Below are 15,572 nucleotides of genomic sequence, written 5' to 3'. Positions count from 1 at the left end.
CCCGAGTAGCTGGGACTACAGGCACCCGACACCATGGCCGGCTAATTTTTTGTATTTTTAGTAGAGACGGGGTTTCACTGTGTTAGCCAGGATGGTCTCGATCTCCTGACCTCGTGATCCGCCCGCCTTGGCCTCCCAAAGTGCTGGGATTACAGGTGTGAGGCACTGCGCCCGGCCGAAGCTGTGTGTTTTTAAGATAAAAAAACCAGACACACAGTTGACGTCAACTCTTTCTGGGAATTATTCTCTTGAAGCCCAGAATGTGTTTTCATATTAGATCTAAACAAATTATAGGTTCAAAATATTAAATGTTTACATACACAAGAGAACAGAAGCACTCAACCAGTTAACTCTCACTAGTGATTTGTCGGAGCACAGGCTGCTCTCCGTTCCCGCAGTAAAACACACTGCTGCCGCCCACAGCCAGGCGGCTCTCTGGCAGGCCTGTAACTCTTCTACTCCCACTGGTTTAACTGAATTCTTGTGTATAACCAACCTGTTTGTGTTAGTTGTATTTGCTATTATAATGGTTGGATTTAAGTATTAAACAAACTGATAACATATGAAAGAGCTGTTTCAATGAAAACAAATATTCTAGGATGATTCAGTAAAAAAGACTGCTTTAAAAATACCTTAAAAATAAGTGTGCAAGAAAACTTAAAGTATTACAGTTTGGGGATTAAGTCATGTAAATGTAGGATTCCACACTTGGATTACTTTTCAAGTGTCTTTAAAATTCATTTCACTTTAAATAAATATAAATTTAAAATTATAAGTAATGCATCATAGGTGTGATTTATATAACATCATGAAGATTCTAAGAAAGCAGGTCCACACATAAGGGAAGGGCCATGGCTCCACGTTTAAAAATAGTGAATCAAAGAATGTCTACATATTTAAGTTAAATTAAATATTTATCTTTTTTTTTTGAGACAGAGTCTCTGTTGCCCAGGCTGGAGTGCAGTGGTGCAATCTTGGCTCACTGCAGCCTCTGCCTCCCGGGTTCAAGCGATTCTCCTGCCTCAGCCTCCCGGGTAGCTGGGATTACAGGCGTGCACCACCACACCCAGGTAATTTTGTGTTTTTAGTAGAGATGGGGTTTTACCATGTTGGCCAGGCTGGTCTTGAACTCCTGATCTCAAGCGATCCACCCATCTTGGCCTCCCAAAGTGCTGGGACTATAGGCATGAGCACCCAGTCAAATATTTACCTTTTTATGATTCTTTGCTTTAACTTTTTCTGTAAATTGACTACTATTACTGATTATGCAAATAAAAGAGCTGCTTGTATAAACAAAAATATAAAACAATCACATTTGAAAGTCAGTTTAAATGTAAAAGCATTTCAACTACTTTGGGTCTCCAATATCTTTTTCTTGAAGGTCAAAACTTAACTACTCACTATCTAGATCTCAACAAAAAGTGACAAAGCAACCTGGCGTTCAAGAAGGGAACACTGTACCTGGAGTTTCTCTTTGTTGCTTGTTCGGATAATTGATGTCAAGATGTCTGGTAAAGCTTCCCTTGGAAGACTATCTAAAAGACGTCTCAATTTAGCAACTGCAGGGACAGACATATCCAACATTTCAACCAACTAGAAGGGGGAAAAAACAGTCTTTTAAATGAAATCTGGCATTATTTGTGAATTTTTAAAAATCAGATTTCCATCTAGGTTTAATGTTTGGGCCTCACTCTTTGTTTTTGAAAGATCACTGATTAATATAGTCCACATATTTTACAGGCCTCAGAAGAAAAGAAAAGTACTTTCAAAACATCAATCAGAATGAAAAGCCATAATGGCTTAAAAGTAGTTAACACTAATGTTTACAAGGGTTTTGTAAACTTGTGCCATGATTATTTTTAACTTTCTATTGAAAAAAATTCAAATGTACAAAAAAGTTGCAAGAATCATACAATAACTCCTGTATATCCTTCTTCCAGATTCACCAATTGAATTCACCAACTGAAAAGTGGCATTTTGCCATGTTTGCTTTCTCTCTCTCCACACTCACACATAATTAATGAACATTTGAGGATAAGCTGCAGAATCGAGATCCGTATTCTTTAAATCTCTAATCCTGTGACAGATTAAGGACCCTTGTTCTTAAGAACAAGAATATTCTCTTACATAATCACAATATAACCCCTATTAGATGCATATTATTAGAAATATGTGTATTATTAGAAATTTAGCATAGTTGATGCTATTATCACGGCCAGAGGCTGAAATATTAATATTTAGAATAACATTTTGTATTAGTCTGTTCTCACACTGCTAATAAAGACATACCAGAGACTGGGTAATTTATAAAAGACAGAGGTTTAATGGACTCACAGTTCCACATGGCTGGGGAAGCCTCACAATCATGGAGGAAGGCAAAGGAGAAACAAAGGCCTGTCTTACATGGTGGCAGGCAAGACAGCGTGTGCAGGGGAACTATCATTTATATAACCATCTGATCTTGTGAGACTTGTTCACCACCAAGAGAACAGTATGGGGGAACCGCCCCCATAATTCAATTATCTACACCTGGCACCGCCCCGACACATGGGAATTATTACAACTCAAGGTGATATTTGGGTGGAGACACAGCCAAACCGTATCAATTTGGACTAACTAGAATCTGAGCACTGACTGTGAATGACTTTTAGAAAAACAACTGTCAGCGTATATCTGGGAGTTAAGACAGATTATGCCCAAGGCACACTTTCAGTAACTGTGATAGTCATTAGGGCTACTGACAAACTCCCCTTTTCTTCTGGGCACTGCTCTTTCTAACTTCCTTCGAATATATTAATAGGTGTGTCTATGAGTCTTAAATTGATCCATGAAACATAGTGGAAGTGACAGCTCCTTTTGGGCAGACGCATTACAAGCCAATGAGAGATGCGTCCCATTTCCTTTTCCTGCCTCAGAGATAAGGGAAGCATGTCTTGAGATGAATCTCCAATCCACCTGGGTCCAAGTGACTTTAATAGAGAGACACAACCCCCACTAGTCTCAGGCATGAAGCATGAGTCAGAAAGACACTCATGTTATGCGACTGAGATTTCAGAGAAGTTAACACAGCAAAACTTAGTTCACACTAATTCATAATGATGTACTAAACCCTCATTAGGCAATTCAAATCAGATTTCATGTGCTAGTAATAATCAAACCTCTCCAACAACATCGTAATTTTGGAACTTATCCATTACCTGCCTAGAATGAAGGGAATTAAAGTATAATTACGATGAAGCTGTTCAGGTGGAAGAAGTAGGTAATAAATTTGAATACCCTTGCTACTAGGAATTCACCCCATGAAAATAAAACAGTTAAAACTCATTTTCCAAACATTTACTGAGTACAAACTATTTGCCAGATCCAATACACTGCTCAGTACAGGATGGCTAAAGGAGAAAAATGAATTCAAGTTTGGTAGAGAAAAAGTACCTATAAGATACATTTCAATACAATGTGATAACCATTATGTTAAATGACATGTACGACAGACTGTGAAGGCACACAGAGATGAGCGCTAATAGCCTACAGCTGTTGGGAAAGCACAGCTTCAATTTTAAAATTCAGAGATGGAGGCTGGGCGTGGTGGCGGTTGGATCATGAGGGCAGGAGTTCAAGACCAGCCTGGCCAACATGGTGAAACCTCATCTCCACTAAAGATACAAAAAATTAGCTGGGCGTGGTGGCGTGTGCCGGTAATGCCAGCTACTCGGGAGGCTGAAGCAGAATTGCTTGAACCCGGGAGGCGGAGGCTGCAGTGAGCCGAAATTGCACCACTGCACTCCAGCCTGGGCAACAGGGCAAGACTCCGTTTCAAAAAAAAAAAAAAAATCAGAGATGGAAGAGCACTCCCAGCAGAGAACTGAAGGCAGAATCATAGAGACATAAAATAACTCAATGTGAAGCTGTTTTACATTCAGTAGAGCTAGAACTAGGGTGTCAATGAGGTGATAACTAGAGTTGAGGCAAGACAGATAGGCCCAAGACAAGTTGCAAACGGTCTTAATGTTATACTAAGAAATCTGGTATCCATCCTATAGCCATTAAAGTCTTTTACTCAGGGAAAGGGATGCCCCAAACTTCTTTTAGAAAGGCTCAGTGAAGAGAAAAGCTTCAAGACAGAAGAACTAGGAGACAGGATGCTATTGAAGAAGTCCATTGAAGAGGGCTGTAGAAGTAGATGCAGAAGGGGATGAAAGAGAATAATTGGAAAGAACCTTAATGTCTAAAAAGAGAAATTATAAAATTAGTATACATTAACTCAATGAAATTAACAAAAGTACTTAATATGAACATTAGACATCGATACAAAAACAAAACATATAATTGAATATGAGCTGAGCCCAGAAGATGAACAAAAATTAAATTTGATGCATGATGACAGTAAGATGTGTGGTGATCTATTTATCTCTAAAAATTCCTTTAATGTCACTGCAAAATCTTTACAAGTTTAAAAAGTTTCTCCAGATTCAAAGTGCAAAGAAGTAAAAGCAAAGCAAAAGAGGCTATGAAGTTATCTGTGTCCAACAGAAGCACAAAGACCCAGGGAACATCACTGCCGAAAAGAAAAAGAAATTCTATTTCTCTCAATCTCCTTTATTCCTAAGCAGTATATTCACTTATTTCAGTTTTCAAACTGAAATTTCTTTCCTCAAAGTCCTTTCTTTCAGCCCACATAGAAATTACAGATTCAAATTTTCTATTTTTCTTTTTTTTTTTTTTTGAGTCAGGGTCTCACTCTGTTGCCCAGGCTGGAGTGCAGTGATGCAATCTTGGCTCACTGCAACTTCCACCTACTAGGTTCAAGTAATCCTCCCACCTCAGCCTCCCCAGTAGCTGGGACTACAGGCACACACCATTACACTCGGCTAATTTTTGTACATTTTGTAGAGACGGGATCTCACCATGCTGCCCAGGCTCATCTCGAACTCCTGGGCTCAAGCAATCCACCCACCTCAGCCTCCCAAAGTGCTGGGATTACAGGTGTGCACCACTGCACCTGGCCCTCAAATTTTCTATTTTTCTATTATTGTTCATTACACTGTAAGTATGGCTCTTCAAATGCCACATCAGATACAAGTACCACTGGCTATGAACACCTGCCCTACACATATTTCAATGATCAGTAGTATTTATAATTGAGACTTTTAAACATTATCTGATCCTCACAGATCTAGTTATAGTCACTGGATTATACTAATAGAAAAGCAGAAGACTATATAATTTTATAATATGTTTCATTAAGGTTTGAAACAAAATGGGGTGGGAATAGGAGCTTTCTGTTCTATCTAGAGTTAACCAAAAAAAACTAGAATTAAAGAGTCAAATATTTAATGCATATCTAAAATGTGCTTCCTTCCCAGCATTCTAGTTAATCAAGGTTTTAACCATACTTGAAATCAGCCCACCACAGGCTTGATCTACCATAGTTACTGCTAGACAATGTGATCCTGACTTTTGAAGTAATGTATTGTAACTTATATAAATGGTGCCTAGATATTTTAGTGACAAACAGCTTCTGTGCAGCATTTCATTTTTTAGCTTTAAATATTTAGGTTTAATAATTATCTAGTTTAGAGACAGTAGAAGTTAGAAGGAAAGCTGTAGAAATAACACTTGGAAAACTTTAGAAAGGGTAGGCCAATATGTCCTGGAATGATTTAGGTACAACCCCAGACAAGAGTAAATCAGAATTAATATATTATGTTACTAACTCATTTAAATGTATACTGTCCTAAAACTTCACCATCCAACAGATTCACCGTATCTTAGGAAAGCAAAGGAACCAAAGAAAAATGGGTTTTAAGAAAAAATAAAAGCAACTTACTTGTACTGCATATTTGTAAAACTGCTCTGATAGTTCTCCTAGCTCCTCCCTCATTTTACAGGTGCTGGGAAACTCCTCAAGTCGGTCCAACTGCTCCACTTCAGCAATGGGATATGGCTTCTCTTTTAAGACCTGTACAATCTGGAAACGGCACAGGCCTGTAATCAACAGAGTGTAGTGGGGCTTGGGCCAGTTACTGCCCACAACCTGAACGGCCAGTGCAGCTGTGCCAATCCTGAAAAACACACAAAACATCGGTATTACAAACATTCAATACGGTAGAACAGAAACTCACTTCAGAAAGTGTTGGCTTTTCTGATATATTCATTAAGCAAAAAACATCTGAAGTGTAAATAAATTATTTCTCTATTTAACTTAGCATCCAGTATGTGGCCTCTTTTGCCACTACCCTCATCTATACAGCAAAGCAGACCATCTCACTATAATCCACACCTCTTTTAAAAAATTAGGTAGGAATTTGTAAACACTTGGATTATTTAAGCATAAAAATGTAAGAGAAAAGCAGCTGAGAATTACATATCTTAAATTAACATTGCCAACTAAGAATAAGGCAATCTTATACCAGGATAAATATTATCAATTTAAATACATTTAAATATAAATAGCATAAACCAATCTAAGAAATCTCTGTTCCAACACCAGTTGTGCTACTAACCTCAAGTCAGTTTTCTTACATAATCAGTCTATGAAACTTCCACATACCCACCTTATCACATACTGCCATCACAAACTGGGAATTTATATATATGCCCTTAACACTGAATTTCTAAGTGTGAGGGCTAAATATTACAGTCCACACACTGCCATAGACTGAGGAGAGCTAAAGAAAGACCCATATCTCAAAAGGTCTCAACCTAGTTCTAAGTGGTAATCACTTTACCTAAAAATAGGTGAAAAGGCTTCAAGTCTCAGCTCCTCATCGGCAAATACAACTCTGATCAAGTCACATATAAATTTAATTCACAGAAAGGAAGCCTCATCCAAACTAAGTCAGTTATATAAAATACAAAAATCAACATTGAGAAGACAATTCCAGATCCCAAAATAAATAATATTTTCTCCCTTCAGCCATAGGAAAAGTGGTAATTCCAGAAAAAATAGAAGGCCTAGAACTCTCAACACCCTAGGAAAGCGGTAATAGAAGAACACCACACCTGCCCATCTCAAAGATAATAAATCATATAATACAGTATGTGAATATGTGAGTGAACTTGCTTACTTCTATACACAGTGAATCCTTGATTACTTCCTTATAAATTACTCATTCCGTAGATTACACATAGCCTTTGGCTTCTTTCTGCCACTCAGCTTATTCTGAACTACGTCTATCCTTTCTTACCTTTCAGTCATTATCATGTTTACAATAAAAATTGATTTAAATAATAACTTAAGCCAAACAACTGAAAAGATAAATTGGTGAGGGAAAAAAATCACATACATAAAAAACTTGAAATTATTTAGCAATTAGCTATTATTTTCACTTATTTGTGTTGTGGTTGCTTTTCTTCAATCAATAGTAGATAATATTTCCCACTTCCTGAAAGCCCACTCAGATTGCCTGAGGAAGTGAGCCACGTCTAAACTGATTAGAGAATAACTTAAATCATAATTAATTGCAGATGATATTCATCAATGTTTGTACAATGCTGAAAGAGCTCACAGTCCTGTTTGTATATAAAACTTCCACAGAGAAGAAACTGGATCCCCAGCCTAAAGGGTTTACAAAGTAGAAACCAAGGAGGAACCAGAAAGAAAGATGAGACAAATCCAAACCTCCGGTCAGGAGACAAATTTAATTATTTGGGCCACGTCATTGCTAAAAGGTGATGCTAAAGAGGTTTTTTTTTTTTTTCTTGAGACGGAGTCTCCCTTTGTCACCAGGCTGGAGTGCAGTACCATAATCTTGGCTCACTGCAACCTCCGTCTCCTGGGTTCAAGTGATTCTCCTGCCTCAGCCTCCCAAGTAGCTGGGACTACAGGCGCACACCACCACACCCAGCTAATTTTTTGTATTTTTTGTAGAGATGAGGTTTCACCATGTTGGCCAGGATGGTCTCGATCTCTTGACCTCATGATTCGCCCACCTCGGCCTCCCGAAGTGCTGAGATTACAGGTGTGAGCCACTGTGTTTTTCTTTTAGAGGGAGTCTTGCCCTGTCACCCAGGCTGAAGTACAATGGCGTGATCTTGGCTTACTGCACTCTGCCTCCTGGGTTCAAGGGATTCTCGTGCCTCAGCGTCCCAAGTAGCTGGGATTACAGGCACACACCACCACGCCCAGCTAATTTTTGTATTTTTGGTAGAGACGGAGTTTCACCATGTTGGCCAGGCTGGTCTCGAACTCCTGACCTCAGGTGATCCACCCACCTCAGCCTCCCAAAGTGCTAGGATTACAGGCGTGAGCCACCACACCTGGCCAAAAGGGGTTTTCTTATAAAGCAAATACAATATTTTTGCTGTGAAAGGAAGATGTTCCAAACCGAAGAGATTAAGCTGAATTTATACTATGCCTACAAAAGGTATAGATGTATACATGCCTTAATTGCTTTTTACTTAAAATCACTTATAGTTGACTAGAAATTATCCCTTTAAAAAAAATTTTTTTTTTTTTTTTTTTAAACAGAGATGGGATCTCATTATGTTGACCAGGCTGATCTCCAACTACTGGCCTCAAGCAATCCTCCCATCTCGGCCTCCCAAAGTGCTAGGATTACAGGCATGAGCCACCGTGCCCAGCCTAGAATACATCCCTTTTAAAGAAAAACATCTATGAAATTATAGATGGCTAGAAACAGAGTACCTGGTGAGACACTGTGGGTGAAAAGCATAGTGAAAAAGAATCTATTGTATATTGGGCCCCAGGTTTTATATATACAAACAGGTAAATAAACAAAATACTCAACTAATATTTTCCTTCTATGATATACAAAAGGTTGTATATCAAGTCAGTCATTTTTCTAAAAATTCTGGCTCTTCTATTGTATGTGCATTATTAGGTATGCTCAAAAGGCAGCATTTTAATTTTGCAACAGATCCAAACTTATACATCCCAATGACTGGTGTCCCTCCCTTTAGCTAGTAGCTCTGTAAATCTACATCCTAATTATGATATTGTTCAAAGAAGTTTTGAAACTCCTAACTCGAATCTACCCTCAGAGTTTGTAAAATACTGTTTTCATTCAAATGAGGTCTGACTACAATGGTTATAATTTGTGTAATTTGGAAACTGACCTAAATAATATAAGAGTTCCAAACATATTTAAGAACCATCAACTGCAGTAGTGGGAAAATCTAAAAGCAGCACTACTGGAAAAAGCAGTTTTCCAAGATGAGGATATTATGTAAATATCTAATTTCAGCCTATATGCCCAGCACTTGCTTTTTTTTTTTTTTTTTTTTTTTTTTCCTGTAGACAGAATCTTGCTCTGTCACCCAGGCTGGAGTGCAGTGGTATGATTATAGCTCACTGCAGCTTCAATCACCTGGGCTCAGGTAATCCTCCGCCTCAGCATCATGAGTAGGTGGGAGTACAGGCACGTGCCACCAGGGCCAGCCACTTTTAAAAACTTTTTTCAAAGCCCTTAATTTTTCTTGGAATCTTTAATCTTCCAAGACCTTCCTGCAATGATGTCAGTTCAGTTCAGCCCGTGTTGGAATAATATGGGGCCTCCCCACTCCTCTCTTTAATCCCCTTTTGTGAAAATCTACATTTAAAACTACCCATTTGGATATAAGTTTAGAATGCTTTGCAGTTTCAAAAGGCTTTCATATGTATACTTCATTTTATACCTCCCTTCACCCCATGAAGAAGGTAGTATTATTTCCTTATTACAAGTGAGTAAATGAGATTCAAAAAGGTAGAACATGGCATGGTGGCTCACGCCTATAATCCCAGCACTTTGGGAGGCCGAGGCAAGTGGATCGCTTGGGCTCAGGAGTTCGAAACCAGTTTGAGCAACATGGCAAAACCCCGTTTCCACCAAAAAAATAAAAAATAAAAAAAACAGCTAGGCACTGTGGCACATGCCTGTAATCCCAGACACTCAGGAGGCTGAGGTGAGAGGATCACTTGAACCTGGGAGGCAGAGGCTGCAGTGAGCTGAGATGGCACCACTGCACCAGCATGGGTGACAGAGTGAGACCCCGTCTCAAAAAAATAAAAGTAGAACAACTTAGTTATACATGGTTACAAGAAAATTTAATAGAAATAAATTTAAGAAATAAATTTAAATTTAAAATTTAAAGGATAAATTTAAATTTGAGTTCCTTAATTATATTTTAAGACAAATTTTACTTTTTTCTCATCACAATGGACAATAGGTACCACTTCTACCTACAAGAATTATAAACATACGCCAGGCATGGTGGCTCACACCTGTAATCCTAACACTTTGGGAGACAGAGGCAGGAGGATCACTTGAGCCCACAAGTTTGACACCAGCCTGGTGAGAGAGACTGAGAAGTCGGCACTATGAGGAAATGAAGCCATGTACCTTGAAAAGTGTAAATTTGGAAGAAAGCTGGATGACCATCTTGAAATGCTTGAAAGGATATTGTACAGGTAGTGCTAAGTTATGACCCCTTTTCACTAAGAAAACAATGGGTCACCCAGGAAGCACTAAAAATGCAGTTCTACTAAGCAGAAAAACGCAGGGTGCCCTGGGTCAGCATGCCAGCCAAGTTCTATACTGCAGGACAAGCCCAAAGCTCCTCCTTTAAAAAGGCTTCTGCAGGCAACATGCCTGCACGCTAACGTGCAGAAAGGGACTGTACTACTCAAAACCACCAAGGAAGTGGCAGAGGTAAGTCAACATCTAACCCTGCCACTTTGTGTGGCAAAGAACGCTGGGAGCAAATTACTTCTGCTGCTCCTTGAAGGCTGCAGCCAGTGTCACCTGGATGGTGTAAAGGAAACAAGACACAGGAACAGAGCCCCTCGTCTTACCTCTACGCTACCATACAGAAAAGCAGGTAACTGGGGAAGGACAGATTTGTGCATGGAAACAGACTAATGCTATGGATAACTCAGTATTGGTATTATTAAAGCTTTTTTTTTTTTTTTTTTTAAGTAGAGTGTTTTAAAAGCCATATTAGAGAAAAAAAGACATTCGAAACTATTACCAAGGGATATGGTACAATCTTTCCACATAGGCTTTGTAAGTAGCAAACAATACTTCTAGGATAACTAGATGGTCTGATGAGTTCTTATAATGCTGGAATTCTATGAAGACTTTTCAATGTATGTTTTCTAATTTAAATGATTAAATTTTAAATCGTTTAACCCTGCCACTCTATGTGGCAAAGAACGCTGGGAGCAAATTACTTTTGCTGCTCTTTGAAGGCTGTGCCAGTGTCACTTGGATAGTGCAAAGGAAACAAGAGACAGGAACAGAGCCCCTCGTCTCGCCTCTGGGCTACCATACAGAAAAGCAGGTAACTGGGGAAGGACAGACTTGTGCGTGGAAACAGGCTAATGCTATGGATAACTCAGTATTGGTATTGTTAAAGCTTTTTTTTTAAATAGAGTGTTTTAAAGGCCCTATTAGAGAAAAAAAGACATTGGAAACTATTACCAAGGAATATGGTATAATCCTTCCACATAGGCTTTGTAAGTAGCAAACAATACTTCTAGGATAACTAGATGGTCTGATGAGTTCTTATAATGCCAGACTTCTATGAAGACTTTTCAAGGTATGTTTTCTAATTTAAATGATTAAATTTTAACATTGCTACTCAGTTAAAGGCAATAATATGAACATCAAGGATCAGATCACACAGTATCTGATTATTAGTGATTAATTTCAAGCAGGAGATTTGAGGACTGTTGTTTTGGAGGGATTTTCATAAAATAAATTAAAAACCTGACGGGTATGATGGCGCTTGCCTATAGTCCCAGCTACTCCAGAGGCCAAAGCAGGGGATAGCTTGAGTCCAGGAGTTCGAGACCAGCCTAGGCAACATAGTGAGACCCCGTTTCTACAAAAAATTTAAAAATTAGCTGGGTGTAGTGGTGCACGCCTGTAGTCCCAGCCACTCCGGAAGCTGAGGCAGGATGATCACTTGAGCCCAGGAGTTCAAGGTTGCGGTGGGCTACGATCACGCCACTGCACTTCAGCCGAGGAGACAGAATGAGACTCTGTCTCAAAAAATAAATAAATGAATAAATAATAAAAACCCTCCAAAATCTTGCCAGAATAATACCAACAAATAGTGAAACTTAAAATGTGACTAAATCGACTTTTCAAGTTCACAATGTGCTCATGGCTAATCAATACACATGCACAGTAGAAAGAAAATGAAAAGTCTAATAATGACCACTCTTGCCTAGACAGGGAACTAAGAGCCTGGGCACAGAAGGCAAAAAGATTTGGGAAAAGTAAGCAGAAGGAGCAGAGTCATATGTTGGGAAACTAGAATCCAATACAATTTATCAAAGAGTACTGAAACTTGGAATGTGACCAATTCCACTCAGGCAATAACCAAAGCAGGTCAGATGGGAGCCAAAATATTTTCCATGCTTGAGAAAATCAAGGCTTTTACAATATAAATGAATACTGGGCTGTTGTGGAAGGTTTGTTGGTCTTTGTTGATTTGTTTTGCTTTCTTTTAACGGCGGTGGGGGGGAGGTCTCCTTTGAGAATCTGAAGAAAGCAAAGGATTCTCCTAAAAAAAATGTACATAGTCACAAGATTTTGAGGAAAAATAAGGCATGTCCAACCCTCCGGAAATCCATTCAGAGTCAGGAACTCCTAATTTAAAATTAAAGGATAACTGCCAGGAAAGGAGAAGCTCTAAACTGAAAACACACCACCTCCAGTAGAGTTAGGAATAGGAGGCGGGTGCTTGGCAGGTGAGTTTGAAGATACTTGTTGAGAGCATACTATATACCAGCACTGTTCAATAAAAATATAATGTGGGCCACATATAAAATTTTAGTGGCCACATTATAAAGTAAAAACAGCAGAAATCTTAACATTTTATTAACCCCAAGTACTCAAAATATTACCGTTCCAACATTTAATCTATATAAAATGCATTAATCAAAAAGTTTTTTCAAAATCTGGTGTGTGTTGTACACTTACAGCACATTTAGGGTGACCAACCTCCTGGTTTCCCTGGTACGGAGAGGCTAAAACACAGGACTTTCAATGCTGAAACAGACAATCGCAGCAAACCAGGACAACTGGCAACTCTATCATCTCAATTTGACGAGCCACATGCACTACACAGTACTGGACAGCACAGTCATCCATCATGCATGGTGCAAAGTGGAATATACACATTATTCAATTTATTCTTCATAACACGCCTAAGAGATGGATGCTGTCAGTTTCCAAACTGCAGAATAAAAGAAATAGAGTTTAAGGCTCTCACCCAAAGTCACACCAATAGGGCGACGGTACTGGGCAATATAGTAGTAAGCCTGGGGCCTAAGAAATGTTATGAGTGAAGGAGCACAGGTGAGAAGCTAGGAAAGTTCCAGAAAGGGGGACCAGCGAAAATGTGAGCAGGAAAGGCCCTTTACAAAGGGAAACAGAAGGATTAGGGGGAGAAGGAAAAGGGTGGCAGGGAGTATAGAAGAAAGGCACCCACAAATAGTGCGGTTTAGGAATGAAACAGGAAAAGTTAAAACTCACGGAGCAGAGAATGCCTCAGCGGACAAAAATGATGGGTGACAAAAAAGGGGAGGCGGATAGGAGGAAAGGGCAGTGGGGAGAAAGGTGGAAAGCGAAGGTAAGTGAAGGCAGAGATCACCGGGGAGAAAGAAAGGGCCTGGAAAGTTAAAAGCACTGGCCTAGGAGGCTGAAGACCGAGGGCGAGGAATTGCGGGGGTGGGGGAAGACGATTCAAATTAAATTATCCAGAACGGTAGGGAACTGTGTAGTTTCACCAGGTGTCAGGCACTACTTCATGAACGATCTCATTCATGGTCATGGGGCAGGTATCTGTCATCCCCATTTTGCATGTGATAGCACCGGAGAGGCGGAACCGAGACGCGAAGGCCGCCCCGAACCAAGCCTCGCGCTCAAGGCAGGCCGTGGCCTGGGCCCGGGTCCCCGGAGGAGGCCGCGCCGCCCGCCGCCGCCGCGGGGGCAGCCAGGCCTACCTGTGCAGCGGCGGCAGGTCCTGCGCGTCGCTGGCGGGGTCAGGCGTGTTGGGGATGACGCCCAGGATGGTGCTTTGCAGCGACGTGCCCTTCAGAAGGCGGCTCCGCACCAGCTGCAGGTTGCGGGCCGAGTCCACGCTGGTGCGCATGGTGGAGCCGGGTAGCAGGACGCCCTCGTGGGTGAGCAGCAGCGGGAGGCGACTGGGGATCTGGATGGGGCTCACTGATGACATGCTGGCAGCCGTTCGCACTGGGGGCTGTCAAAAGGAGCCAGCCAGACAGCTGCCCGCGGCCTGCCCCGCAGCCACCAAACCTCGGACCCGCCTCCGCGCCCCCGCTTCCGGCTACGGGCTACGGTCGGTCCCCGGGCCCAAAAACCATGGCTTCGCGCTGCTCTCTAGCAGAGCCACCCGTTAAGACTTGAGCGTCCTACCTATGAGAAAAGAGGTGCACTTAAGCGTGCGGCGACCTTCGCCTCACTTACAGATTATATTTGGAAGGCTGATCTTATTTGAATTGTATATACTTGAAGTGTTTTTAACGTTTTTTTCAATTTTTTACATATACTTGAAGTGTTTTTAACTTTTGATTCGAACTAATTATTTATTTATTTGTTTATTTATTTTGAGACAGATTCTCGCTCTGTCGCGGAGGCTGGAGTGCAAGGGCGCGATATCCGCGGCTTGCAGCCCCCGCCTCCCGGGTTCAAGCAATTCTCCTGCCTCAGCCTCCCGAGTAGCTGGGATTACAGATGCCCGCCACCACACCCAGCTAATTGTTGTATTTTTAGTAGGGAGGGGATTTCACCATATTGGCCAGGCTGGTCTGGGAGGGGATTTCACCATGTTGGCCAGGCTGGTCTCAAGCAATCCGTCCACCTCGGCCTCCCAAAGTGCTGGGATTACAGGCCTGAGCCACCGCGCCCGGCCAATTTTTTTTTCTTTTAAAACCTTGATACTTTTATTTTTTTTTCTGTTTTTAATTTAATTTAATTTTTTTATTATAGTTTAAGTTCTAGGGTACATGTGCACAACGTGCAGGTTTGTTACATATGTATACATGTGCCATGTTGGTTTGCTGCGCCCATTAACTCGTCATTTACATTAGGTATATCTCCTAATGCTATCCGTTCCCCCCCAGTCCCCCCCACCCCAGGACAGGCCCCCGAGTGTGATGTTCCCCATCCTGTGTCCAAGTGTTCTCATTGTTCAGTTGCCACCTATGAGTGAGAACATGCAGTGTTTGGTTTTCGGTCTTTGTGATAGTTTGCTCAGAATGATGGTTTCCAGCATCATCCATGTCCCTACAAAGGACATGAACTCATCCTTTTTTATGGCTGCATAGTATTCCATGGTGCATATGTGCCACATTTTCTTAATCCAGTCTATCATTGATGGACATTTGGGTTGGTTCCAAGTCTTTGCTATTGTGAATAGTGCTGCAGTAAACATATGTGTGTGTGTGTCTTTATAGCAGCATGATTTATAATCCTTTGGGTATATACCCAGTAATGGGATGGCTGGGTCAAATGGTATTTCTAGTTCTAGATCCTTGAGGAATCGCCACACTGTCTTCCACAATGGTTGAACTAGTTTACAGTCCCACCAACAGTGTAAAA

The 15,572-nt window shown here is 40.8% G+C and overlaps 1 protein-coding gene across 2 annotated transcripts in view; it reads right to left on the bottom strand.

The window, feature by feature from the left end:
* The window catches only part of LONP2 (lon peptidase 2, peroxisomal), a 124,988-nt gene extending 110,662 nt beyond the window's left edge, over positions 1–14,326 (bottom strand). The window contains exons 1-3 of one of the 2 annotated variants that reach the window (XM_054452502.2): positions 13,955–14,326; positions 5,828–6,062; positions 1,462–1,593 (exon numbers count right to left, since the gene is read on the bottom strand). In XM_054452502.2, coding sequence (XP_054308477.1) covers positions 1,462–1,593; positions 5,828–6,062; positions 13,955–14,187 — 600 coding nt within the window. In that variant the 5' untranslated portion in view covers positions 14,188–14,326. The remainder of the gene's footprint in view (positions 1–1,461; positions 1,594–5,827; positions 6,063–13,954) is intronic. The other variant, XM_054452503.2, reaches the window with a different exon arrangement.
* Between the last annotated feature and the right edge of the window lie 1,246 nt (positions 14,327–15,572).

This window comes from Pongo pygmaeus, chromosome 18 (genome assembly GCF_028885625.2).
Source record: "Pongo pygmaeus isolate AG05252 chromosome 18, NHGRI_mPonPyg2-v2.0_pri, whole genome shotgun sequence".
In the NCBI taxonomy this organism is placed as follows: Eukaryota; Metazoa; Chordata; class Mammalia; order Primates; family Hominidae; genus Pongo; species Pongo pygmaeus.
This window is presented reverse-complemented; position numbering and strand designations above follow the sequence as displayed.